We start from the raw sequence: 27,523 nt of genomic DNA on the forward strand, positions 1-27,523 counted from the left end.
GTGCATTTATGAGTGAAATCAGCAGGTGAAACATTTCGTTTGTTTCAGGTCATTGTAACACGAGATTTAAACTGATAAATGTGTATCTTGGTTCAATAATTATTAGTTATACGCATGTAATACATGTATATATTATAAAACTTGTTAACGTTTATTATCGATTATTAATCACGTGTTTGCTGCGGTGGCTTTAAATCTGGTCAAGTGCGATTAGCCGGAGGGGGCGGGGCTTCAGGTCGTCAAACGGAACAAAGCAACAGAGGAAAGTTGGATAAGTTTGGAAGTACTACAGCTGCACTTAGAGAGAAGTGTTGCTGGTTGTCAGCAGCAGGTAAGTTTAATCAGTTCCTTTGTACTATTACTGTGTACACATGTACTCATAGTGTGCACGGTGACCTACTACATGTGTTCTAGCCTGTTCAAAGTCCAGCGATTTGTAGACGCGACCGATGTTTTCACAAACCAAACTCCAGTCAAAGTTCTGTTTCGTGACGCCATGGGGTTTAAATATTCGCTACTGAATTTAAGAAATGACGGAATCTTCCTTCTGCTCTAAACAGAAAACTGCATTAAACTCCACCAGATTCTAAATCTTTAGTAAGAGGTAACGTTGGAATCTTTAAAAGCGGAGTTTTGATTAAATGAAGTTCTGCTGTGTGATTAATTTTATGAGCCGAATGTTGTAGAAAAGCTTTAACATCAATACAAAGTCTGTAGTTAGATTCCAGCACGTCTGATAAGTGTCCTTCAGCAAGGCAGCAAAAAAACGGAATAGATTAGTCGAAGAAGTCTTGTGACAGAAGAAAGTGCTGAATCAGTTACAAATTAACAGTTAACAAGTAAACAGTCAAAAAACTGCTGTATCATCAAGTATGACGTTGTATAATACTTCTAGCAGTATAGTATGTAGTACTCAGGATCTGTATGTGTCGTACCACAAGCTCTATTTACAAAATACCTAAAATACACTATTTTATTTAAACCCCTTTGAATGTGTTTTACAGCACAAAGTTATTACAGCACATATCAAAACCAACGTAACAAAGTGCTTTAAAACATAAAAACCCAACAATCAAATACAAATACAGGCTCTCATAATATCACGCATTGACTACTTCAACTCCCTCCTGGCAGGCCCTCCTGCACATGGACGGATTATCATGACCATGGGCCCTATACAAACACAGATAGGCCAGGTATTCCTACAGACAGACACCTCCCTTAAGAAAACATTGCAAAAAAACAAAACAAAATCTTCTACCCAGTGTTGCTGTATCTCAGCAGTCAAACACACATCTTAATAAACGTAACCAAAATGAAAAAATATCTTAATTAAACCAGCTGTCTTCTGGCCTCCTCTGAAGAAAAGTCATCAATGAAGTCATCAAACTCCAACTCCCGGGTGACTTCCAATTCAATGGCCTTGAGTGAAAGCGTGTTCAGGCGTCTCTGTGTCATCTTTGTCCTGAGTTCAATTTTAATCCTGGCCATTTAAGACCATTCTGCCACTCTGACAGAAAGCATCAGATACAGTCCTACTTCAAAGCAGCATCTTCAGCATCTTTTTCTCTCTAGTTTTGCCGACCTGCTGAGCCCACGTTTCTTCTTTTGACCGTGAAATAGAAAGTAAACGTAGGCCTACCTCGCAACCTCTGTCATTACATCTGTGAAATGTAATTGCTTATTTAAAAAAAAAACATTCAAACTATTTTATTCAAACAATATTGTCAAAATATTTTCAAAACAAATACACTTCACACATAAAAAGATATTAATGCTTAAGGCCAAGGGCCCCCATTAGCTCAGGGCCCTCGGCACGTGCCCACTTTGCCCATGCGGTAATCCGTCTATTTTTCCTGCATGCACATTCGAACCTCTGCAGATGATCCAGAACGCAGCAGCACGACAGGTCTACAATCAACCCACAACGGCCGTCACTCCACTGCTCGTATCCCTCCACTGCTCGTATCCCTCCACTGCTCGTGTCCCTCCACTGCTCATATCCCTCCACTGGCTCTCAGTCGTCGCTCTCATCAAATTCAAACCCTGTCGCTTGCTTACAAACAGCAACAGAAACGTCTCCTGCCTACCTGAACGCCCTCATCCAGGTGTACACTCCGTCCCGCCCACTACGCTCTGCCAATGAAAGGCGCCTGGTGCTCCCATCACAACAGGGCCCTAAGTCTCTAACTAGATTCTCCTCCTCTGTCGCCCCCCGGTGGTGGAACGAGCTACCAAGCTCCATTCGGTCCGCAGAGTCCCTTTCACCTTTAAGTAGAAGCTAAAGACCCAGCTCTTTATGACCTCTGACCTTAATGATACTGATGATGTTGATGATGATGACATCGAGGATGTGGTTTATGTTGATTAGGATTCTCATGATGATCTCATGATAAGAACAATTTAAAACAGTGGTTGACGAAAAGAAACAAAATGAAGACTGTTTACCTTTTAACTACTTTTGAATATCTGACTTCCTGTTGTTCCCATGACAGCACAGTGATTGGTCCAGACAAATCATGTCATCAGTGAAGGTGGAGTGCGTGGTGAAGGCGGCCGCACTGGTGGGTGAAGGGCCAGTGTGGGAGGAGTCAGAGCAGATGCTGCTGTTTGTCGACATCGCTGGACAAAAAATCCACCGCTGGAGTCCAACGACCAATCAGATTCAATCTGTGGAGACAAGTCAGCCATTCAGCACGCAGAAACATTCAGCCCAGTTTATTCATGAGAAACACATTAATGAGTCGCCCCTGTCTGTCTCACACCTGTCTGTCTGTCTTCAGGTGACATGGTGGGCTTTGTGGTTCCACGCAGGTCCGGTGGTTACGTTGCAGGAGTCGGTCGCAGCCTCGTCGCTGTTGATTGGTCGAATCAGACTCAGACATTATTGCTGGAAGTCGACAAGAATAAACCGAACAACCGACTGAATGACGGAAAGGTCGATCCGATTGGACGGCTGCTGGCAGGTCTGTTCTACCTGTCTGTCTGTGTACCTGTCTGTGTGCAGCAGTGTTTGCAGGTGACTGTAGCCCTTTCCACTCTGTGGTTCTGCCTTATGCCGCCTTATCCATTTACATTGGACTACACAACGCTGGCTTAGAGCCGCCCCAGTGTGTGTGTTTCTACAGTGTGTGTTTGTTTTTTTAAAGTGTGTTTTTTGCACAGTGTGGGTTTTTACAGTGTACTACCTCTGTTTCTGCCTCTGATGCCGGCTCAGAGGAGGAACGACTTCGCCCCACCGTTCAGCTCCGAGTGTTTAACACAGCAGACGAGTAGTCACAGAGGCTTACTAATCCTACCTTGTAAAAGGGGCTACCGTGTTGTTTCTCAGGTACGATGGGGAAGGAGGTGAGACCTGCAGAACTTGAGAGACAACAAGGATCTCTGTTTTCTGTGACCTCTGACCTCACCGTGAGCAAACACCTGAGCCAGGTAACCCGTCTGTCTAGGCTCTTTTCATTTCTCAGTTTGTACCTCCTCGAGTCCTTTCCTCAACTCCTCTCCTCGCGTCTTAGTCCCTCCCACCAGAGATGTGAGTGGAGGAGTCGAGGCAACAGACATTTAACAACAGGAGACGTCCCTGCTTCAGAGCCGTCGTTTAAAAGCAACGTCAGTTAAATGTGACGTGTGTCACAGCTGCGTCGTCTGTTACAGCCGGCTGGTTTTATGATCTCTGTCAGCCGAACAGTGTTTATGACAAGTTACCTTTAAGTCACTTCACAACGTGGCAGAATGTGACGCGAATGTACGGCTGTCATACATGTTTATTTTTTAATTTAACACACACACTCACACAAATAAGAGGAACATTTATTATAATCCTCATCATAACTACGTGGCACCAACAATCGTGCCCACAGATATTACCTGTCCAGCATTCGTTTTACGCACACATGTGAGCACACAGCCGTGTGATCCAGCAGCAGCAATAACATTTACAGCCGGCCTTTCTCTGACGGTCAGCACATAGAACTTTAATAAACACGAGATCCTGTCCGGACCTGACGGCGTGTCTGCAGATTATAATAATGAATGAGTTACCTGCTGCGCCTCGCGCGAAAATGTTATGTTTTGTTTCTGCTCAAAAACAGTCGATACCTGAACATCAGGCTGTGGAAGCTTAAAATCAAAAGTCCACGCCTACACCTGTCCTTATTTTGTAGGAGACAGTTTGTCTTCTGGTTGTGATGAAGAGATAGCAACATGTGGACATGCTGTGGGTTAGTCTGGTGTGCACTCTGTTAAATGTGAGACACGGCGCGGACAATACCTGCTCAGACGGAACAGGTGTCCCAGGAGCAGAGATATGCAGCAAAAGGCTCCCGCCGTGGTTTCTATATTCCAGCTGTGTTTCACGCCTCTTTTTACGTCACGGTGCCGAAAAGACTTCCGCAAAGGATACACCGCTGTATCCTCGCTCATAGCTCCTCCAGCAAGTCTCCTCGATCCTCGATCCTCGATCCTCTCTCCTCGAGATGCATTTTATGAATTGAGACATCCTTCAAGATGGCGTGCAGAGATCGATTTCCGGGTCACAGGCAGGAGGAGCGAGGAGACGAGGAGGCACAAAATAAAGAAATGAGAAAGGCCTTCAGTCTTTTGTCTGTACCTGTCTCACTCTCAGGTGGACATATCCAATGGGATGGACTGAACTCTGACCTGTCTGTCTCTGTACCTGTCTCACTCTCAGATGGACATATCTAATGGGATGGACTGAACTCTGACCTGTCTGTCTCTGTACCTGTCTCACTCTCAGATGGACATATCTAATGGGATGGACTGAACTCTGACCTGTCTGTCTCTGTACCTGTCTCACTCTCAGGTGGACATATCTAATGGGATGGACTGGTCTTTGGATCAGAAGACGTTTTTCTACATCGATAGTTTGTCTCTCACAGTCGACGCTTTCGACTACGACTCAAACACCGGACACCTCGGTACCTGTGTTCTTGTACTGCATTTATGTGTACTTGTACTGCATTTATGTGTACTCGTACTGCAGTATACTATTTATTTGTGTGTGTGTTGCCTAGGTAACCGTCGTGTGGTGTATCGTATGGAGGAGGGGGAGGGGCTTCCTGACGGGATGACGGTTGATGCTGAAGGTCGTCTCTGGGTTGCCTGTTACAATGCAGGACGAGTGATCAACATCGACCCTGCTACTGGTTAGTTATACTGGTCACACTGGTCACACGTGTTATCTGAACTGTTGCGTGGGCTGTGCGAAGTGTGCAACCGCACAGGCCCTCGCGCCTCTACAGGGCCTCGCACAGGGTCCACAGCAACACTTCACATGTAGCCCAATTCTGCGGGAAAAGCGCAGACCTGGCAACCCTGGCAACCCTGGCTTTGCATACCGCATTTGTAGAATATTTTCAAGACTGTTGTTGACCCACCAAGATTCTGAAATGAAATTGCTGTTGATCAATTTATTATACATCGTAATAAGATTTTAAAACACATCATACAAAAAACACACCGAGAGGGGGAGAGCTGCTGCACAAGCGCAGGAGGGAGGGAGGGAGCTGGTGAGTGTAGTGATGACGTGATATGAAACTTTGTTTGATGCTCTACAGCTCTGTGACTGTCAGTCAAATATATGAACCAATGAGTCACTGAGCAGGGCCTCGCTAGGGAGGTCTTCATATGGTAGATAGCAGGTGGACACCACGTCACCTGAAGGGTTAAACACCGACCTGTTAGAATTCACCTGGCAGTACACGACGCGTCCACCTGTGCTGTGTCTGTCTCCTTGATCAACGTCAGCCGTCTGAGTCTCCTGAGTCTTCTTCCTGTTCTGGGTTGTCGAGCTTCACCAACGAGTCACACTGGTTATACTAGTTATACGAGTTATACTGGTTATACTGGTTGTACCTGCTGTATGTTCTCAGGTGTGCGGCTGCAGTCGGTCTCTCTGCCGGTGATGAAGACCACTTCCTGTTGTTTTGGTGGTCCAGACTTCTCTGACCTCTATGTGACCTCAGCCAGTCTGGGCCTCGACCAATCAGAGTTGAGACATCAGGCGGAGGCGGGACACACCTTCAAGGTGAGACTCATGAACTCACCTGTTTACACTCTGCGCAGCACACATGCCTGACTGTGTGTGTGTGTGTGTGTGTTTGTTTTTGTTTCTGTACAGGTTACAGGACTAGGGGTCAAAGGTCGTCCTCAATGTTTGTTCTCTGGATGATCTTCAAACTCGAGACTTAAGCAGCCAATCACAGCACAGATCACCTGATCAGACACTGTTAGCTGTTTCCGATCCTGCCAGGTGTGCAGGTGAACAGTATCTATTAATTAGAGTAGATTAACTCTTTCTTGTCTTCTGTTGAACTTTGTATCATCAGTGAAATACAAGTTGAAAGACGTAAAGTCCAGAGGATTCTGGGTAATGCAGTGAAACGTCATTAATAACTAATAATGATTAAGCTACCTTTAACTAACAATGTGTTTGTTTGAAAATGTTGTTAAAGCTTTATAAACCGAGTCATCCTCATCTTCATCAGTGTTTTTATTTACAGCAGAATCACATCAAACAAACAGGTAAACAAACAACAACATCACAGCTACTAGAAAACGTCTGTACAGGTAGAAAACGTTGTGCTCTTTTTTTCTTCTTTCATTTGAAATGTGTAATGGGGGGGGGTTGTAGAGACAGGGCCAGACTCAGACCACACCTGTCGGGTCTGTTCGGATTGTTCAAGTTTCCTGCATCAGGTGTGTCCAGTTCTCTTCAGGTGCGTCCAGGTGTGTCTGGACCTGAGCCTGCAGACTGTCCACCTGTTCTTCTTCGTGTTTGTCCTTCCTCAGTTTCATTATTAAATCCTGACACAGGTGAGTTTTTTTCTTCTTCTGTGGTCTTTAAACCTGAACATGTGAGTAAATGTGATCAGCCCAGTTTAACCAGTTTAACCAGTGAAGTACTAATCAATAGTAAGTGTACTCCGTACAGTAGATAACAGTCAGCACGGCTCCTGTTAGGAGAAGCCGACTGGAGTTCCTACACGGAAGCTAAGCTAAGCTAGCTGCAGGGTCAGGAGCACCATGTACTTTAGCCACTTCAGAGTCCTACATATAAACAAACGTGTCAGTTTAAGGGGACGCTGGATTTTAGTTTTTTGTCACTGCTTCACACTGACGTCAGACAGCCCCTTCCCTCTGCATTATGTCTCACTCTGCACAACGGCCCTGTATACCTACGCCTGCAGTGCACGGTGTCCGATCAGCTGTTTGTGTCAGCGGTTAGAAGAAAAGACTGTATGACCTGTCTGCAGCTAGCTTAGCTTAGCTTCCTCGTAGAAACTCCGCCGGCTTCTCCTAACAGGAGCCGTGCTGACTGTTATCTACTGAACGTAAAGAGAGCTTCTGTCGTCTGCTATAGTGCCTCCTAGTTACACAGAGTCACAGCTTCAATCACACATTCTGGTACTGGTTAGAAACCAGTTTGAGACTGGAGTGGCTCTGGTACTAGCTAACACTGGAGAGGAAGGGTGAGGATGAGGAAGATGATGGGCAGAGTCACAGAGAACCACAGTTTGACACTGAATGCTAATGCTTGGTGCTAACATTGTTTCCTGTTTGTAGTGGAAGTCAATGGAAGCCAACATTAAGGCTAATCTAAATGCTAACCTAGAGACTAACCTGGAGGCTAACCTGGAGCTGATTTCACCAGCTGGGCGTAACGTTCCGTCCGACCTAGAGCTGCGAGTTAGGACAGGCTTTATGTGACGCCCTGTGTTAGACTGAATCCCTGTTTGTTCTGCCCTCAGGTGTATTTTTTACACCTTGGATGGAGCAGGTGTAAGTTTAGAACGTCAGACTTAAATCCACAGTAAAACAGACGGTAAAAGTAGTGGTCACATAACTGAAGAAAAAGCCAATGGCAGCGCGGCTTGTTTACAGGATGATTAATGAAGGGCGAGCGAGACATCTACTCGGACAGTAAGCTAATGAGACGAGTCCCACCCTCAGATACGGCATGTGTCGGACAGGAACGTTGTCCCTGCCCCGCAGGTGCTGATTAAGCTCAGGATTGAAGTCAAAGGGGCCTTTCAAACACCATGGGAGACACGATAAATGAAGATCGGAAACGGCGTGCTTGATTATCATTAATGATTGCAGAGCTGGTAGCTGTTGTTTGTGGGTGTGTTGTCCAGTTTTGCTGTGAGCAGAGAGGTGTAAAGACTACTGAAATATTCTCACTCTTAGACTCACTTAAAAAGTACTCAAAGTAAAAGTTACTTCGATAATTTCCCACGTAGCTGATTTTTATAATAAACACATGTTGCCAAGGTTACCTTACACATGCATCCTATGCAAATGACATAAAATGAAACTTTGTTATTTTCAAACCTGGGCCCTTTTGTTAAAGTGGAAGATCCTTCGTTTAACCAGACACAGCCGTTCTATAGCTCTGTTCAAAGTCACCGGACTCTCGGTTCTAAACTAACACATGTTGGTTCAGTTCTGAACTAACGTGTATTGACGTGTAACGAGGCAGTGGTAGATCAGCAAGTCCCGTGTTCTGCAAGGTGAAGTCTGGTAGCTTTGACTAAAGCGATCTAACGGCTGTTTCTGGTTAAAAAAAACTTCCTTCAGTCTGTGTCAAAGGTGGTGTTTCCTTCGAACTCTCTTCCGTCCCATTCATGTTCCAGTCAGGTCCGGCCCAGGTAGTTACAGCCCAACTCTCCTTCGCTTTGGACTCAGAGAAAATCAACCGGCACCGCTGTTTTGAGCCTGACTGGCCTGTTTTTGATGCAATGCATCGATTGGTGTCTGGTTCAGTTTTTCTTTCTAGCTTGTGATAGCCGTACATAAATATTTTACTCAGTAACAGATGGATGTACAAATGTAGCGAACTACTTTACTTCATTTTAAACATACGGAAGTAAAAGTAACATCACAAAAAAGCTACTAAATCACAGTAACGTGACTTCTTGTACTTCGTTACTTCCACCTCTGGCTGTGAGAACATTTTAATGTTCTGCAAACAACCCTATGACTTTCCTTTTTTCACTCATCACTAAAATGTATTCTTCTCTTTTGTTTTGTTATCCATATCTTGTGAAGATAAGTTGATGGGAGAAGTTAGAGGGTGAAGATGTGTTGCTTGGCAACAGTGTTCACGTGGAGGCACATCATAAGACTTGGCGCAGCTACGACCGGTGTCAGTCGGGCTTGGTGCACTCGATGTAAATTCAAACGAAGAAGTGGGACACGAGTTTTACACCCAGCTGGTGCACTCAGCTTACCTGAAAGCTAACCTGAAAGCTAACCTGTAGGCTTTCTGAAGGCTAACCTGACTGTGTGTCTGGCTCTGTGAGGCTCATAAGTATAGTAGAACACATTAGAACACAATGCAGTGAAAGGAATAGAACCCTGTACAAGATCCAGTTAAAGACACGCAGAGGAACCCAGAACACAACGGAACCACAGAACTGCAGACCAGAACTTTAGTTTTCAAACCATTTAAAAAACTGCTGACCTTTGACCCAGGAAGTGTTGTTTCAGGATGTTTAGAAGAAACCTTAACATTGGTTCTACAGCGCCCCCAGTGGAGGAGATCTGCAGACACCACACTGATCGGGACCACAGTTTGATTTTGTTTAAAAAAGAGGCACATGGTCACATGGTCTTCTGAGGTCACACCTTTATCAACTTTTGAAATAACGGAAATGTTCTTTGAGTTTTCAATCACACCACATGGTCCTCCTTTTACATATTTTTAATTTAAGAATAAACGTTAATCTTAATGTTTACACTTTTCTGGAGCTCAGACTGTGAACACCTAACATCCACTGACAGCTGGGCCTCTGCATCTGCTGAGGAAGACCATGAGAGACGATCAAAAGGTCCAGACCGAGGAGCGTGCTCAAATCACACATTTATTAAGTGGAATTTAGTTTGAGTGCAGTCAGGAGGAACCAACAGTAGAGGTCAAAGGTCAGAGTTCAGGTTGTGTCTGGGGACCTTGGCTGTGCACATACGGAGTAATTCAATAACATACAAAACATGATGTCATCAGTTCACATCGATTGATCAAAAATGTTCAAAGTGCTGATTGGTCCCATTGATTAGAAGTGGGCGTGGCCATCTGAAGAAGACAAGTCATCGCCCTCAAACATGCCGACGTAAAAGTTCTCTCTCTCCGATGTCACGTTTCTCTCTCTGATGTCACATCTCTCTCTCAGTAGTGCTCCTCGGAGTGGGCGGGGTCACAGAAGAATCGAGAGCTGCGTTTGGCTGATCGAGCCGTGAAGGGGACGGTCTTCAGAGCTGCAGGTGAAAAAAAAAATCAGACAAGAAACAACTGATCTCTGTAAAGGTAACTTCAGGTAAACTAAGAGTTTCAGACAATGAACATGGCTCACTTGTTACTGGGTTAGATTGCCATGGTAACTGATATTGCACACCTGCCCTGAAGCAGAATACAATATGTTCCCGATAACTGGAACATAAGCTGTATAAAAGCTCCACCTACTGACCGATCAGGTGTCTGTGTCTGCCTGCAGCCCTTCTGATGGTAGACTTTATGTTGGTGATTGGTCACATGCTAGATGATGCCCCTTTTATGTGAATGCTGTCATGGGAACTGAGTGCATCACCAGACCATGTGACCTCTTAGTGAGATCACTCGGCTTAATGAAGCCTGATGACTAAAGTTAACCAGATGAGTAAAGTTAACCAGATGTGTAGTACTCGGAGTACAGACCTAAATTGTGTTAATTTCCTGTGATGAAAGTGATGAAAATGGTTACCTGTGATGATGATGATGATGATGATGAAGGTAATGAAGATGTTACCTGTGATGATGATGATGATGATGATGATGATGATGATGATGATGAAGGTGATGAAGATGTTACCTGTGATGATGATGATGATGATGATGATGATGATGAAGGTGATGAAGATGTTACCTGTGGTGATGATGATGATGATGACGATGAAGGTGATGAAGATGTTACCTGTGATGATGATGATGACGATGAAGGTGATGAAGATGTTACCTGTGATGATGATGATGATGATGATGATGATGATGATGATGATGACGATGAAGGTGATGAAGATGTTACCTGTGATGATGATGATGATGATGAAGGTGATGAAGATGTTACCTGTGATGATGATGATGATGATGATGATGACGATGAAGGTGATGAAGATGTTACCTGTGATGATGATGATGACGATGAAGGTGATGAAGATGTTACCTGTGATGATGATGATGATGATGACGATGAAGGTGATGAAGATGTTACCTGTGATGATGATGATGACGATGAAGGTGATGAAGATGTTACCTGTGATGATGATGATGACGATGAAGGTGATGAAGATGTTACCTGTGATGATGATGATGATGATGAAGGTGATGAAGATGTTACCTGTGATGATGATGATGATGATGATGATGATGATGACGATGAAGGTGATGAAGATGTTACCTGTGATGATGATGATGATGACGATGAAGGTGATGAAGATGTTACCTGTGGTGATGATGATGATGATGACGATGAAGGTGATGAAGATGTTACCTGTGATGATGTCCTCGATGGCTCCATCCTTCCCCTCATAAACATGGCGGCTGTCTTTTCCTTGTCGTCGTCGCAACTCGGTGATCAGCTCCTGCTGCTGCCTCCTCCCTCTGTGAGAGGGAGACTGTGGGGGAGGAGGGGGAGCTTTTAACATTTGACCTTTAAAAAATCACTCTCTAGATATTTAAATTGCAGATCTACCTGTGTGAAAGGTCAAAGGTCACAGTCTCACCTTTGTTTCCTCCTCCTCTTCCTGCTGCTCCTCCTGCTCCAGTTTTTCCAGCAACATCTGTTCCTGACGCCTCCTTTGCTCATTCTCCTCCTCCGCAACCTAAACCCAAATGCACACACACACACACACACACACACACACACACACACACACACACACACACACACACACACACAAAATACACACTACCTGTTCTCTTCACATCTTGACTTTGACTTCAGAGATAAATCCTGTGCTCTTGAAGTGGGAGTTGCTTCAGGCCCATAGGACTCACCCCTACAATGAGGCGGGCCTGAAGTGCCATGTTTACTCACCCTGTACGCTTTAATGAAACGAACAAAGATGGGGAAGAAGACGGATGGTGGCATCGTCTTTGAGCTCTCTCCAAAAAATTTCACCACATCTTCAAATGCGTCCTAGAGTCCAGACAGAACAGCACGTCAGTTTTTACAGTGTAGTCAGGATTACAAAGACACCCTGTGATTGGATGACTGTAACATGATGTCATCAGCATCCCCTTTGAGTGTATTTATGGGCTCACCTGTGTGTGTGTTTCACCTGTGTTGAAGACTCACCTGTTAATTAGTTTATTATTAGTTTATTTGAAAGGGCCGTGCACAACACAGCTGTTGGGCCAGAGTTAGCTATATGGCTCATTTACATCTGTAGTCCCTCTGACTCACCTGTGTCAATGACTCATCTGTGCTAACGACTCACCTGTGCGATGCGTGCATCCTCCTGCAGCTTGCTGAGTCGTGATTCGTGCCTGCTGATGAAGTCTTTGAGCGTGGCGTTGTGTTGAACACTGAACTCTCTCCAGGTGAGCTCCATGCCGCGCTGCAGCTCCTTCACGTCACACAGCACATTCTCCAGACTCACTACACACAAGTAAGACACTCAGGTGGATATCGTGTCTAATGAGTTTGCAGCTCTCTGATTGGTGGACAGACTCACCTGCAGCAGCCTTGTCGACATAGTGAAGCTCGTTGTAAAAAAGAGACACTGCAGGATATTTCTCTCTCACCACGTTGGAGATGTAATGAAGCAGCGTCTGTTTCCTGTCTGTGGACTTCGTGTCCAGCAGCTGAACACAAACACACAGAACTCTTCATCATCATCGTCATCATCACCCTCAGTTTACTTCATCAGTACTCAAACTGCTGATGTTGTTAAAAGTTGATTAATCCGTTCTGATTACATTCTGTCTAGACGATCAGTTCATGTCATTCAAGTGTGGGAGGAGCTAACAGGAAGTCAGCTGGAGTTGGACAATACTGAACATGCTCTGCGCTAAGTCTTCTGAGAACTCTTTCAGTATATGAAAGAAAAAAACTTTCATTGAACTTAATGTACTGCTTTGAACATACAAGTGTGTGTGTGTGTGTGTGTGTGTGTGTGTGTTTTACCAGGTCTAAACTCTGAAGTTTGAATCCGTACACGGCTCCTCTCTTACTGCTGTTCATGTAGTTCCCCAGAGCCAAGATGATCTACGACACAGCGTTTCATTCATAAACACACTCACTGTATACGTGTTTATACTCACAGAGTATTTATATCTGTATTATATAGATTTGTAAACACAGACTGACCTCGAGGATCTTCTTAAGTTTCTGAGATGATTTGATAGAAACTGAAGCAGCGATCATGGCGTGAAGTTGCTGAGAGAAAACAGAACAGTTAGAAAAGTCACATCTACCCGTTACCTGTTTGTCTGTCTCTCTAGCTGTCTGTCTTACTGGGGTTAACATCTGGACGTTGTCTGTGAAGTTGCCCATGAAGGTCATGATGGACATGCGCTGGTTAAGTCTTTCAATGCGGCTGAACTGCATCATGAAGCGGTCTTCGTCGCTCAGAGCCTCCAGAGGTTTTCTGTCCCTCTCGTATTGCCGTAGCAGTTTGACCTCAGCCTCCGTTGGCAGGAAACGCATCAGACACTCCACAAAGTCGACCCGAACAGTCCGCAGGTCGAACCTGCACAGACACAGACCAGAACAGTACTTTACATTCGGACCTTCCACTGTCCCATCAGCAGCCTGGACCCACCTGAGGATTTTTGGTAATTAAGGACTGCAGCCCTGTTACACCTGTCTGATTCCAGGTGCTGGCACTGGACTGGCGCTGGTCCAAGTGCAGCTGACCTAAGCTGAACTTGCCCCAGTCTGAATTAAACTAGTCCCGGTCTGAATGGGTCCTAACAACTATGTCTGGTGTGGTTCACATTTTGTGTCGGAGCTGAAACAGGTGCTGCTGCAGAGTCGGCTGAAGACTGAATACTGACCTCAGCATTACTGGTGTTCTGGTTGAGTTACTGTTAATGGTCTGACTGTTACTGAAGTTGCTGTTGGTACTGGTGGACTTACGTGTGGATGGCCCGACAGATGACCTCTGACCCCTGGCCGGCCTTCCTTAGAGTGATTGCCAGGTTTTTAGCTCTGTTTGCCTCGAGCAGAGAAACTTTTGACGGAGCTTTCTGAGGAAGTTTCTGTCTTGACAGAGTCAAGTCCACCGCCGGGCCCTGAGCCTTGGTCTTAAACAGCTCCTCAAAGCCCTCCACGTCCAGGTCCTGAGAGACAGACAGTTAAGCACACAAACAGGTAAGCAGGCAGACAGGTGAGCACACAGACATCTGATTTTAAGGGAGTCTGGTTTACCTGCAGGATGGACTCGTCGTCGATGTCGTTGAACACAGTCCCATTGATCTGACTTGGCTTCAGGGCGACCCAGTTCAGCACCGGCATTCTGAACTTTGTCTGGATCGGCTTCTTTATCTTCACCGCTGCACAACAGAGACAGACAGGTGAGCGGGCAGACAGGTGGACTACATTTTGTGTTTTTTAAGTATTGACTTAACAGACATCACCAAACGTATAGCCCTAACCCCCCATCTGACCTAGAACTAATCTCTATAACAGATTCTGTGTAAAAATGTAGTACCAGAAGTGTTTGTGTTTGTAGTCTGAGACGTATTGACCAATCACGTATCAGCAGGCTTTGGTGTATGCAGGAAAAACAGTGTGGAGAGAAAAGGTATGAAACAAATTGACCGTAACAGCATCCCGACTCCCGTCAGCTTTATCTGCTGATTTCTGCTTTTGTGAATCTCTACAGACGTCTGCATGCTAACAGCTGACACTCTGTTCTTAGACGTCGCCTCTCAACTCAAACTTGTTGCTTGATGGACTGTAAACAGTGCAGTGCACTGAAAAGGAAGAATTGGCTCGAAGTCCTTTATCTCTAACTGCTGGTAACTCAGGAAGCCCTGAAAACATGTCCGTCACTTCAAGAGGATACATCGTCTTTAGAGGATGATCCATGCTTCAGAGATTGACTCAGCAATAAAGATTCGACCAATCAGATCACAGGATAAAAGACAGAGAGATGATGGTCATGAAAATGATGATAATGAAGGTGAAGATATTGATGATGATGATGATGATGATGATGATGATGATGATGATGATGATGATGATGATGATGATGAAATGAACATGATGAGGAAGATGAAATGATGAAGATGATGAATGACTCGTTATGACACGTACAGAATAACTTGAGGGGACCCTCTGTCAGCAGAACGAGAGAAGAAAAACACACGTTAGAATCAGTCGCATCAGATTATATTTTGCATTACCATGACAACTGAGAATAGTGGATTCTGATTGGCTGTCAGGTGTGAGTTGACTCTCACTAACCACACACCTGAGACTCAACACTTATAACAAAAATCAGTGTCATGTTTCCTGCAGCCCGTGAACACATCATTCAAATTACTTGTTCTGTCTCACCTGCGAGTCCTGAGTTGAAGATGACCGTGGGCGACCCCCCTGTACCTGGAAGAGGGGGGGCCACAGGGGGAGGAGGGGGAGGCATGGGGACGGTGGAGGAGAGCTCGCTGGTCCGACAGGGGGGAGGAGGGGGAGGAGGAGGAGGAGGCGGAGGAGGAGCAGGGGGTGGAGGGGCAGGGTACGACCCATTGGACACTTAAAAAGAAGAGAAGAAGACAGTTAGCTTCTGTAGTTAGCTATATATAGCTTCTTTTAGCGCAGTTAAGATGAAAGGTGGAAACCAGCTTCTGATTGGTCAAGCGAAAACTCACTGGTGCCTGGCATTGGTGGTGGTGGAGGAGGAGGAGGCGGGGCTGGCATGCCTGGAGCTCCGCCCATCCCGGGTCCAATGCTGTGATAGGCTACGGTCTCAGGACTGTAGAAATTAATCAGCTGATCAGTCAACAGCATCATGTTCCTTTTTAAACTATTTTCAGTAAATGGGATACATTTGATTGATGATCAAACTGATCAGCAATGAACTGAATGGATTAGATATTTGATGTCAAAGGTGAAAGGTCACTGTGACCAGATTTAACTCTTTAACAACATTTAACTTTTATCAACATTTAACTTTGAACCACGTTTCATTCTGGGACACAAAGTAAAAGTGACGGTTCGGGTCATTTGGGTGTTTTTCTGGAATCTGATCGTAAATTTTTCCCTGCTAAACGATGTGAAAAGACTCTTTTGGTCTCTTGTGGATAAATGTCTTTCTTGAGCTTCTATGCTAATGCTAATTAGTTGGTACAGAGTGACGTGGCTCACCTGGGGGACAGGTTAGGACAGGGTGGAGGTGAGGGGGAGGCGGAGTCAGCCACACCACCATCCCCCTCCCCTCTCTGTGGTTGAGGAGCTCCAGGTCCTCCGGCCTGCTGCGCCTCCTGTGCCTGACGCTCCAGACGACTCTGCCGCCGGATCGTCTGGTCCTTCTCACGAACCATTCGCCTCAAGGTGTGCACCTGAGAGTTGGCGTTGGCATACACGTCCTGTACAGGTGAGAAGCAGGTGTATGTTAAAGGGACAGTAAAACATGTCTGGAAGTACACCGGTTCTTTAACATCTCCTACTTTAGCATCGCCAGAAAAAACATTTCTCCATAGCAGCTAAATGTTTATGTGGTTTCCATGGTAACGACACCGACCCTGACATGGTCCAGGTCCTTGTTGGTTTGCATCAGCTGTTTCTCCAGTTCGACGATCTTCAGCATTGCTTCGTTCTCCACGTCAAGCAGACGCTCCGACATCTGAGGACCGAGAGAGAGACAGGTCATTAAAGCCGGCAGACACCTTTCTGTCTGTGCACCTGTCTGTCTTTCTAACTGTCTGTCTTACCGTGCCCAGACTCTCCTCCAGCTCCTCCACCCGTTCCAGAGCCGCTGTCTTCGTCTCTGCGTCTTCCAGCAGCGTCCCCACATCAAACACATTGTCCAGGTAAGCCTGAATCTGCACCTGTAGCCTGTCGCTCTCTGTGTGCTTCAACCTCTGAGGACAGACAGGCAGGGAGACAGGCAGAGCGACAGAAGGAGAGACATGCAGAGAGAGTTTACACAGAGGCAGGTTGACTGTGGTTTTGTGTGTTAATAATAATAATGCCCTGGGGTGATTGGCTGACAGTGGGTCATGTGATGCTGATGATGATGTCACGTGTTACCTCCAGGTGTTCGTCCAGATTCAGTTTGGTGAAGTCGTACTGCAGGTGGACTCTGAAGTTCATGTCCTCCACAGAGTGAACCACAATGTTAATGAACTGCATACAGGCCACCTGGAAACAACAGACACCTGTTAACACCTGCTGATGATGTCATCACAAGGATGCTTTGACAGCAGGTGAGTCGTATGGAGGTAAAGTAACGTTAGAACAATGATTTTAAAAAGATAAAGAATCCTTAAATGTGAAATGTTTCTAAACTAAAACAGGAAACTGAACAAATGAAACAATGAAACTAATGAAACAATGAAACTAATGAAACTAATGAAACTAATGAAACAATGAAACTAATGAAACAATGAAACAAATGAAACAATGAAACTAATGAAACAATGAAACAATGAAACTAATGAAACTAATGAAACATTGAAACTAATGAAACTAATGAAACAATGAAACTAATGAAACAATGAAACAAATGAAACTAATGAAACAATGAAACAAATGAAACAATGAAACAATGAAACTAATGAAACTAATGAAACAATGAAACAATGAAACTAATGAAACAATGAAACTAATGAAACAATGAAACAATGAAACTAATGAAACTAATGAAACAATGAAACAAATGAAACTAATGAAACAATGAAACTAATGAAACAAATGAAACAATGAAACTAATGAAACAATGAAACTAATGAAACTAATGAAACAATGAAACTAATGAAACTAATGAAACAATGAAACAATGAAACAAATGAAACTAATGAAACAAATGAAACAAATGAAACTAATGAAACTAATGAAACAATGAAACTAATGAGACAATGAAACAATGAAACTAATGAAACTAATGAAACAATGAAACTAATGAAACTAATGAAACAATGAAACAATGAAACAATGAAACAAATGAAACAAATGAAACAATGAAACTAATGAAACAATGAAACAAATGAAACAAATGAAACAATGAAACAATGAAACTAATGAAACAATGAAACTCATGAAACAATGAAACAATGAAAGAACTCAAACATGTTATTATTACTTTTATTAAAGAGTTTTAAGTCAGTAAGTTTAAATATAAGTTTCAGTACCAAAAAGTCGATGTTGTCGTCTTCATTCTTAAAGTGTTCCATCAACTTCTCAAAACGCATCGACTCTGAACACACCTGTAACAGAACAACAGGTGAAGAGACAGGTCAGCAGACAGGTACAGAGACAGGTAATCCACAGGGGGAAGTAACAGGTTAGCAATCAAACCCTAACCCAAATGAACCAGAGAAACAACCAATCAGCTCCCAGAAGCAGTCTAGTGTACACAATATGTACAATAACAAGAAGTGCGTGTGCGTGTATGTTTACAGTTTTGAAGTTGTCAAAAGCCGACAGGATGATCTCGTGTCCTCCTCTGACCAAACACACCGCTGCCAACAACTCCAACACCAGAGCCTTTGTCCTGATGGAGAGAGACACAGGTCATCAGACAGGTGGTGAGACAGGTCAGCAGACAGTTTCTGTTGTTTCTGGGGAGGCTGTGGCTCAGTGGTAGAGTCGGCCGTCTTTCAATCAGAAGGTCAGAGGTTCGATTCCCAGCTCCCCCAGGCTACATGTGTGCGTCCTTGGGCAAGACACTGAACCCCACATTGCTCCCGGTGGCATAGCCAACAGGTATGAATGTGATGACTGATTGACGTAGCAGCCATCCGTATATGAATGGCCATTTGTAGGTTGTTCTTCTGTACAGTAGCACTGTAGTTTAGAGAAAGTTGCAGTACTGTGTGTGTAGTGAGTTCTGTCATTCTTTATAGTTTGTGTTTACTACTTTCTTACAGTATTTGTAGTTGTAGTACTGTGAGTAGTGCTAACCTGGGGTTCCTGTTGTTGAGACTGAGGGCGATTTCGTTGACCGCGTGAGGATGAGACATTACCATGTTGAATCCGTACTGAGGAGGAGGAGAGATGAAGATCAGCGTGTTTCTATAATCCTGACAGGTTAAAATAAGTGACTAGTTGTTACCTGGTAGTTCATCACGGCTCTCAGACACATGACACAAACGTGAACGTCGTCTTTCTTACAGACTAGTCGCGAGTTCTTCAGAGTTCTACGACTTGGCAGAGTGTTGGATCGAGTCACCAGAGTCGAACTACAAACACACAGACATCATCAGACTGTTGGCTTTTATCAGGTGATCTTGTTTTATTCCTTCTATGTTACCTGATGGAGTGTCGAGCTGCTCGGGGCACGGAGGAGGAGGGGGAGGGGAGGCTGCAGTCGCCGTGGAGATCCTCTATGGACCGACTCCAGGGAGAGTCAATGGACGAGACCTCGCCTCGGTCCTCCGACTGCTCACCATCAAACCTGAACACAGAAACAGGGTCCTCTAAAGTTTTACCAACATCCTGGATCAGAACAAATCAGTGTGACCTAATGCAGTTCAAAACAACAGATTCTGCTTCTAAGGAGGTTGGTATCTGTTGACTTTTGTTTCGTTGAGAGTCGGGAGTGTGTAAATTCAATGACGTTTATTACTGAGGCCATAGTTAAAGGTGTTGTTCTACTAAACTACATTATGTTGAGATGTGTCTCAAATTTTTTGTCCATTACATACATGAGGGGGCCAGAGTGTTAGGAACACCCCTGAATATAACGCAGCTCAGTACAGCCCCACCACCAACTTTGACCGTGACGCTTAAATATCATTGAATGAACACCTCATGAACACCTCTGTACATTACAGGCAGCATAACAGTAAATCTTCAGGAGTACCTAATGAAGTGGCCAGTGGGTATATTTGTATATATATATACATACAGTACTGTGCAGAAGTTTGAGGCAATTGTGAAAAAATGCTGTAAACTAAGAATGCTCTCAGAAATGGAAGTGTTCATAGTTTATTTCCATCAATGAACAAAATGCAGCGAATGAACAGAAGAGAAATCAAAATCAGATCAATATCTGGTGTGACCACCCTTTGCCTTCTAAACAGCATCAGTTCTTCTCGGTACACTTGCACACTGCTTCTGAAGGAACTCGGCTGGTAGGTTGTTCCAAACATGTTGGAGAACTAACCACAGATCTTCTGTGGATGTAGGCTTCCTCAGATCCTTCTGTCTCTTCATGTCATCCCAGACAGACTCCATGATGTTGAGATCAGGGCTCTGTGGGGGCCATACCATCACTTCCAGGACTTCTCGTTCTTCTTCACGCTGAAGATAGTTCTTAATGACATTGGCTGCATGTTTGTGGTCGTTGTCCTGCTGCAGAATACATTTGGGGCCAATCATACGCCTCCCTGATGGTATTGCATGATGGATAAGTATCTGCCTGTATTTCTCAGCATTGAGGACACCATTAATCCTGACCAAATCTCCGACTCCATTTGCAGAAATGCAGCCCCAAACCTGCAAGGAACCTTCAGCATGCTTCACTGCTGCCTGCAGACACTCGTTATCATAGCGCTCTCCAGCCCTTCGGCGAACAAACTGCCTTCTGCTGCAGCCAAATATTTCACATTTTACATCAGACTTCTCCGGACAGTAGATGGGTGTACCTGGGTCCCACTGCTTTCTGCCAGTTCTGAGCTGATGGCACTGCTGGACATCTTCCCATTTGGAAGGGAAATAAGCTCGATGTGTTTTTCACCTGCTGCACTAAGTTTCCTCGGCCGACCACTGCGTCTACGATCCTCAACGTCGCCCGTTTCTTTGTGCTTCTTCCAAAGAGCTTGAACAGCACATCTTGAAACCCCAGTGTGCTTTGAAATCTTTGTCTGGCAGAGACCTTGCTGATGCAGTATAACTACCTTGTGTCTTGTTGCTGTGCTCAGTCTTGCCATGGTGTCTGACCTGTGACATGAAACTTCCACAGCCTCACCTTGGCAGCAGAGTTTGGCTGTTCCTCAGCCAGTTTTAAGCCTCCTACACAGCTGTTTCTGTTTCACTCAATGACTGTGTTTCAACCTACATGTGAAACTGATGATCATTAGCACCTGTTTGGTATAATTGGTTGATCATACACCTGACTATAATCCTACTAAATCCCTGACTGTGTGCAGGTGTACCTCTAAGAATTGATGCTGGGTTAAAAGCAAAGGGTAGTAACACCAAATATTAAATACATAAACAATTATTATTTATATTTTTGAAGGCAGTCTGAGTTTACAGCATCTTTTCACACCTGCCTCAACTTTTGCGCAGTACTGCATATACAGCGGGTAAAATAAGTATCGAACACGTCACCATTTTTCTCAGTAAATATATTTCTAAAGGTGCTACTGACATGACAGTTTCACCAGAAGTTGGTAACAATCCCAGCAATCCACAAAGAAACCAAAACAAATAAGTTCAGAAATGAAGTTAGTTGAAATTAAATGGAATGTCACAAAAGTATTGAACACAACTACTGAAATGTATTTAATACTTTGTACAAAAGCCTTTGTTGGTAATGACAGCTTCAAGACGCCTCCTGTATGGAGAAGCTCGCATGCATTGCTCAGGTGTGATTTTGGCCCATTCTTCCACACATTCCTCTAATATAAACTCTGATCTTTGATTGGATTCCAGTCAGGTGATTGGCTGTTCCATTCTAGCAGCTTTATTTTCTTTCTCTGAAACCAACTGAGAATCTCTTTGGCTGTGTGTTTGGGATCATTGTCTTGCTGATATGTCCACGCTCGTTTCATCTTCAGCATCCTGGTAGATGGCAGCTGATTTTTATTAAGAATGTCTCTGTACATTTTCCATTCATCCTTCCTTCAATTATATGAAGTATGCCAGTACTGTATGCTGAAAAACAGCCCTACGCCACGATGTTTCCACCTGCAAACTTCACTGTTGGTATGGTGTTTTGGGGTGATGTGCAGTGCCATTTGTCCTCCAAACATGGTGTGTATTATGTCACCCAAAGAGTTACATTTCGGTCTCATCTGACCAGACTATATTCTCCCAGTATTTCACAGGCTTGTCCAAATGTTGTGCAGCAAACTTTAAACGAGCTTCGCCATGCTTTTTCGCCAGCAAAAGGGCGCTCTTTGCTTTTACCCATCATGAGATGTTTCTTGTGTGACACCTTGGTAATGAGACACCTTTTTATAGGCCATCAGTTGGGACTGAACCAGCTGATATTAATTTGCACTGGCAAGGGACAGGATTGCTATCTAATTACTAATAGATTTAAGCTGGTGTCTTGGCTTCCCATGCCTTTTTGCACCTCCCTTTCTTCATGTGTTTAATACTTCTTCCTTGTGTCATTTCACATTCTTACACATAACTTAATTTATGGACATCCATGGTTTGATTTGCATGTGTGGATTGCATGGGTTGTTTTTGACATTTGGCGAAAATCTCATTACAATAGCCTCATTAGAAAAATATTAACTGAGAAAAATGTTGATGTGTACAATACTTATTTTACCTGCTGTATATATATATATATATATATATATATATATATATATATGCATATACATATATTTGTGTGTGTGTGTGTGTGTGTGTGTATATATTTATATATAAAGTTATGTGTTGACTTACGTGACGGCGTACTGAGCGAAGGACAAATACTCAACAAGAACATCGAGGCCTCGATTCTCCTCATTGAGAAACTCTCTGACCCACCTACAGAGAAAGACAGGTCATCACAAAGAGAGACAGGTCAACAGAGACAGAGACAGGTAGTCAAAGGGAGACTGACTCAGGGTAAGAGAGTGAGACAGATCAGGGAGACAGGTACCCAATATGGTTTGTGCGAAGAGAAATCTCGAGCTCTCTGAGCATCTGAGTTGACTCCTGAACTCTTCTTCTGAACTTCTGCAGACAGACAGGTAAAGAGAGAGACAGGCAGGGTGACAGACAGAGGGACAGACCGGTTGTTTTAACCTTACATTTGTTGCATCAATAGAAAAATACTTTGTCATTATTTAACTCTGAAATCATCGCTGTTGTCAACCATCTACAAACTACATTTCCCATCTCACCTTGCGTGTGACTGCCGGGTCGAGGAAGCCTCTCAGTTTCTGGATGTAGGTGTGTGGAGGGTTCTTCACCTGAAACCTCTCCTGCATCAAACACACAAAAATGACATCACATAAGGTGCTGCAGGTGTTTGAAAGCTGCAGGTAAACATCAGTTACTGATTATTTTAATGCACATAAAGATTTATAACATTAAATAGATTTTATTTCTGAAACATTGTATCATTAATATTTTAATGTATTTACAGAGAGGTGAGTCATTAGTTCTCAGTGGACAATAATTGACGTAAAGAATAATCGAGTCTCTGACCTGAACCAGATCAGGTCAACGTTCAAACTCATTAACTTTATTAACACCACCCACCTGATCACAGATCAGCTCCCACTTCTTCTCGTTGTCATAAGAACGCAGTAGACGCACCTTGTCAGGAGGCAGGTTCATCGAATTCTGAAACAAACAGTTTATTTATAAATCTGACAGTTCTTCTTTACATCATTTTAGGACCTGTTTGTACTGAGCTGAATATCACTGTGAGTGTTTATATCAGGGTAAAACAAAGCACAGCCTACAACCAACACAAATGGCCTTCAACCAAGACCAACAACCTTCAACCAAGACTCTAAGCTTAATCAAAAAGGCAGCTGGACCTGGTTGACGTTCTTTAAGACGTTTCACCTCTCGTCCAAAAGACTTCTTCAGTTCTAAACTGACTGGTGGACGGAGCTAGAAATATAAGCCTCTGTAGGTCATTAGTATGCTAATAGATGTTAGCACTATTAGCTAGACATATAAGCCTCTGTCGGTCATTAGTATGCTAATAGATGTTAGCATTATTAGCTAGAAATATAAGCCTCTGTAGGTCATTAGTATGCTAATAGATGCGTAATCACGGTGAGTCGTTAGCCTGTGCTGTGAACCCAGTATCACTGAGAGTCGTTAGTACCCTCTGGTGTTGATGGGTCGTTAGGCTCACATGATCCTGAGTGTGAGTGTGAGCTCAGCTGTTTGAGCAGAGAGTTCAACACTGCATTGTCAGTGGGTGATAGGTGGTGTCTAAGGCCACCACCTTTGTTAAGGGATGGTTTTTCCAGCTTAACAAAGATGGCTTCCTCCACACCTCTTTCAAAGCAGCGGCCTTCTCTGGCTGGATGTGAACCTTGCTGTCTTCAGAGGAGTGTCCTTTGTCCTTTAGATGGAGGCAGACAGCTGAGTCCTGACCTGAGGAGCTGGCTCTCCTGTGCTGGGCCATGCGTTTGTGGAGGGGTTGTTCTGTTTCCCTGATGGACAGGTCCCTGCATTCCTCATTGCATTGCACTGCATGCACTACATTGCTCTGTTTGTGGTGTTTTGTCCTTTGGTTGGACAAGCTGCTGTCTGAGTGTGTTCAGTGGTTTGAAGTATACCGGAATGTTTTGTTTGTTAAAAATCCTTCTACAACCATGACCAACAACCTACAACCATCAGGATCATCATCTTGTTCAAGGTGTTTTTATATAAATACAGAGTATCTTTAATGCACTGCGAGTCCAGATTTCCATAGACATCAAAGCAGAGTCTGTCTGCTGTTTAACTGTACTGGACAGAATAATCCAGATTTACTGAGAACTGTTTGATGACAAATATGGATCCTGTTAGTTTGTGACTCCTCGCAAGAGGCAGCAGAATGCACAAAGAAGAGTGGTATGCAGCGGAAGTGGTTAGAACGATGTTTAGACTGGACTTGCATGAATCTCTGAGCCTGGTCTTGACTGGTTTGTTTTATGCATGACTCTTCTTTCTGATTCTTCTTCAGGATGTTTGAACCAGTCTGCAGGTTGGTAACACCTGCAGGTCCCTATGGTAGACTCTGACAACAAATGAAGCAGGTCCCATGGAGACCAGAAAGTCTAATAGTCTGTCTCCAGATTCTCACTCAACTTTAAGACCAGAGACACAATCAGGGGAAGACCTGAAAACGTGTAATCTTACACCTGAGACCTGAAGACCTGAGAGACTTGAAGAGAAAGGCTTTTATTCTTTGGGATCTTCTTTGGTTCCCCTCAGGATGAACCGTGAGCGCCACCTTCAGGTCAAACATGTTTCTGCGTTTAAAACTTTATTCATGACCAAAAACCTGCAGAACTACAGAAAATCCCATCAGCACTGTATGTACTGAAAACAAGCTAATGTTAGCATGGTAACAGGCTAATGAGCAAACACTGAATTCAGTATTTGTTTAGAAATCATGTGTTTGTGTGTGTGTGCATATATATGTGCGTACATAGGCTATATATGTATATATATGTACACACACCATACACATACACACACAGACATTTCATATAAACACACAACACGGCATCCGTCAGGTGCTTCCACTACTTATATGTGTGTGTGTGTAGAGTGCTGCTTGAAGGTATGTGAACCTCTTGAGGAGTTTTCTGTTGTTTTACCATTATTTCTTTCTTTAATCAGAACCAGTATTTTTACATGAAATAACAGGTGTATGTTTATCAATTCCTTAAACTTTTTTTGAGGAAATCAATTGTGTAGTCAAAAGACTAAATTTAAAAATATTTTTTTGAAAACTCTTGTAGGTGCAAAACTTAGTGAACCCTGAGCTGCGTTACTTAAAACGAACAGGTAAATACAATCAGGTGGGACAAAATTGGTGGCTAAATTCACCAATGAAATGAGAGATTTTTAGGGAAGAAATTAGGCAGCACTGATTGAAACAGAGATCAAACCAGGTCAGATTGGTCTTACCAAAGTGAACCCATACAGGTCAATCATGCCAAGAGGAAAAGAGATGTCAGAGGACCTCAGGAAGAGAGTAGTGACAGCACATTTGTCTGGGGAAAGATCATCTACAAATGGAGAGCACTGAAAATGACTGCAACTCTGCCTACAAGTGGGCGACCTTCTAAAATATCTGCAAGAAAAATGATAATTCAGGTAAAAGCCAACCTAAACATAACATCTCGGATTTGCAGACCTCTCTTGCTGCATCTGGGACACATGTGCATGCTTCCACAATAAGAAGAAAACTCAAACAACATGGCTTTCATGGGGGGGTTGCTAGGAAGAAGCCTCTGCTCTCAAAAAAGAACAAAGCTGCCCGTCTCAACTTCGCCAGAGAGCACCTGGAGAAACCTGAAGCTTTCTGGAAGTCCATTCTGTGGACAGATGAGTCCAAAATTGAACTGTTTGGTCACAACCAAAACCGCCATGTTTGGCGAAAAGTCAACACTGCATACCACCAAAAGAACCTTCTCCCAACAGTGAGGCATGGTGGTGGGAATGTTAAGATCTGGGCCTGCTTTTCGTTCTCGGGACCTGGACAACTCCGCGTAGTCCAGAGAATCATGAATTCTGAGGAATACTGTTAAATCCTGGAACATAACCTCAAGCGGTCAGTTGTGAAGTTAAAGCTTGGCCGAAAATGGATCATGCAACAGGATGAAGATCCGAAGCATTCCAGCAAAACAACCAAGGAATGGCTGAGGAAGAAAAATATTGTGTGTGTGTGTATGTGTGTGTGGGGTGTGTGTGTGTGCGTATACAGTGCGAGTGTGTGCGTACTCACCAGTGCGATGGAGAATCTCTCCTCCAGCTCAGCCGGGTCGGGCATCGGCAGTCGAACGGGAGCAGCTCTGGACCGGATCACAGCCAGCTGGCTCTCCATGCTCTCTGTGTTCCCCATCACACACACACACACAGACACTAAACGAACACACTTGCACACACACACTGAACACACCCACCTGCAGACACACACACGCTCAGCAGACAGTCAGCAGCAGGAACATGTGGTCGGCCATCACAGACAGGCGGAGGAGCTGCTGAAGGCCTGTCTGTCTCTCTCTCTCTGCTGTCTCTCTCTCTCTCTCTGCTGTCTGTCTCTCTCCTGTCTGACTGTTTGTGTGTCTGTGTCTGTCTGTCGTCAGGCGAAGGATCGTCTCTCCTCGCTCACTCTCTCTCTGTCTTTGTCTCTCGTCCTCGCTGTGGCCGCCGCTGCTGCTGCTGCTGAGGATGATGATGATGATGATGATGCTGATCCAGATGAAGGCTCTGACGGATGCCGTGTCGGTGTGTGTTTATATGAAATGTGTGTGTGTTGTGTGTGAGCGCGTGTGGCAGATCAGCCGGTTAATCCTCCCCCTCTCCTCCCCCACATGAAGAAAGAAAGAGAGAGTCGGCCTCCCTCCTCTTTGTCTCTTGCCCGCTCTCTCTCTCCCACAGCTGCACTCTTTGTCTAGCTCGCTCGACCCTCCCTCCTCCCTCTCTCTCCCTCTGCCTCCTCAGACAATGAG

General features: G+C 44.2%; 2 protein-coding genes across 3 annotated transcripts; one reads left to right on the plus strand and one right to left on the minus strand.

Annotated features, from left to right (window-relative positions):
- The first annotated feature begins 266 nt into the window (after positions 1-266).
- rgn (regucalcin) lies at positions 267-6,898 on the plus strand. Of its 2 annotated transcripts, XM_069675041.1 has the most exons (8): positions 267-331; positions 2,496-2,682; positions 2,784-2,966; positions 3,332-3,432; positions 4,823-4,937; positions 5,034-5,165; positions 5,892-6,046; positions 6,140-6,898. In XM_069675041.1, the coding sequence occupies exons 2-8, from the start codon at positions 2,520-2,522 to the stop codon at positions 6,188-6,190; spliced, it is 900 nt and encodes a 299-aa protein (XP_069531142.1). In that variant the 5' UTR covers positions 267-331; positions 2,496-2,519; the 3' UTR covers positions 6,191-6,898. The 2 variants fall into 2 exon arrangements, with proteins under 2 accessions (XP_069531142.1, XP_069531141.1); XM_069675040.1 differs by having other exon boundaries at positions 4,823-5,165.
- On the minus strand, positions 6,501-27,393 carry fmnl2b (formin-like 2b). Its single transcript, XM_069675039.1, has 28 exons — positions 26,797-27,393; positions 23,595-23,678; positions 23,234-23,314; positions 22,990-23,066; positions 22,791-22,874; positions 19,474-19,617; positions 19,276-19,402; positions 19,125-19,201; positions 18,621-18,714; positions 18,353-18,427; positions 17,253-17,363; positions 16,934-17,083; positions 16,744-16,845; positions 16,368-16,588; positions 15,872-15,975; positions 15,561-15,755; positions 15,318-15,338; positions 14,427-14,551; positions 14,136-14,338; positions 13,512-13,746; positions 13,365-13,433; positions 13,182-13,262; positions 12,730-12,859; positions 12,493-12,653; positions 12,090-12,191; positions 11,776-11,874; positions 11,544-11,667; positions 6,501-10,275 (listed from the first exon to the last, which is right to left on the minus strand). The coding sequence occupies exons 1-28, from the start codon at positions 26,911-26,913 to the stop codon at positions 10,187-10,189; spliced, it is 3,282 nt and encodes a 1,093-aa protein (XP_069531140.1). The 5' UTR covers positions 26,914-27,393; the 3' UTR covers positions 6,501-10,186.
- Between the last annotated feature and the right edge of the window lie 130 nt (positions 27,394-27,523).

This window comes from Semicossyphus pulcher, unplaced genomic scaffold (assembly GCF_022749685.1).
Source record: "Semicossyphus pulcher isolate SPU_LCO1_2020_fin unplaced genomic scaffold, fSemPul1.0.p SCAF_24, whole genome shotgun sequence".
NCBI lineage: Eukaryota > Metazoa > Chordata > Actinopteri > Labriformes > Labridae > Semicossyphus > Semicossyphus pulcher.

Bases quoted from the DNA above. Each gene is read 5' to 3' on its own strand.
- rgn (XM_069675040.1), top strand. From the start codon at position 2,520: ATGTCATCAGTGAAGGTGGAGTGCGTGGTGAAGGCGGCCGCACTGGTG. The intron at 2,683-2,783 runs GTCAGCCATTCA...GTCTGTCTTCAG, and splicing joins GATTCAATCTGTGGAGACAA to GTGACATGGTGGGCTTTGTG. The intron at 3,433-4,822 runs GTAACCCGTCTG...TCTCACTCTCAG, and splicing joins TGAGCAAACACCTGAGCCAG to GTGGACATATCTAATGGGAT.
- fmnl2b (XM_069675039.1), bottom strand. From the start codon at position 26,913: ATGGGGAACACAGAGAGCATGGAGAGCCAGCTGGCTGTGATCCGGTCC. The intron at 15,756-15,871 runs GTGAGTTTTCGC...CTTCTTTTTAAG, and splicing joins ACCACCAATGCCAGGCACCA to TGTCCAATGGGTCGTACCCT. The intron at 13,263-13,364 runs GTCAGTCTGTGT...GCTGTGTCGTAG, and splicing joins AACTTAAGAAGATCCTCGAG to ATCATCTTGGCTCTGGGGAA.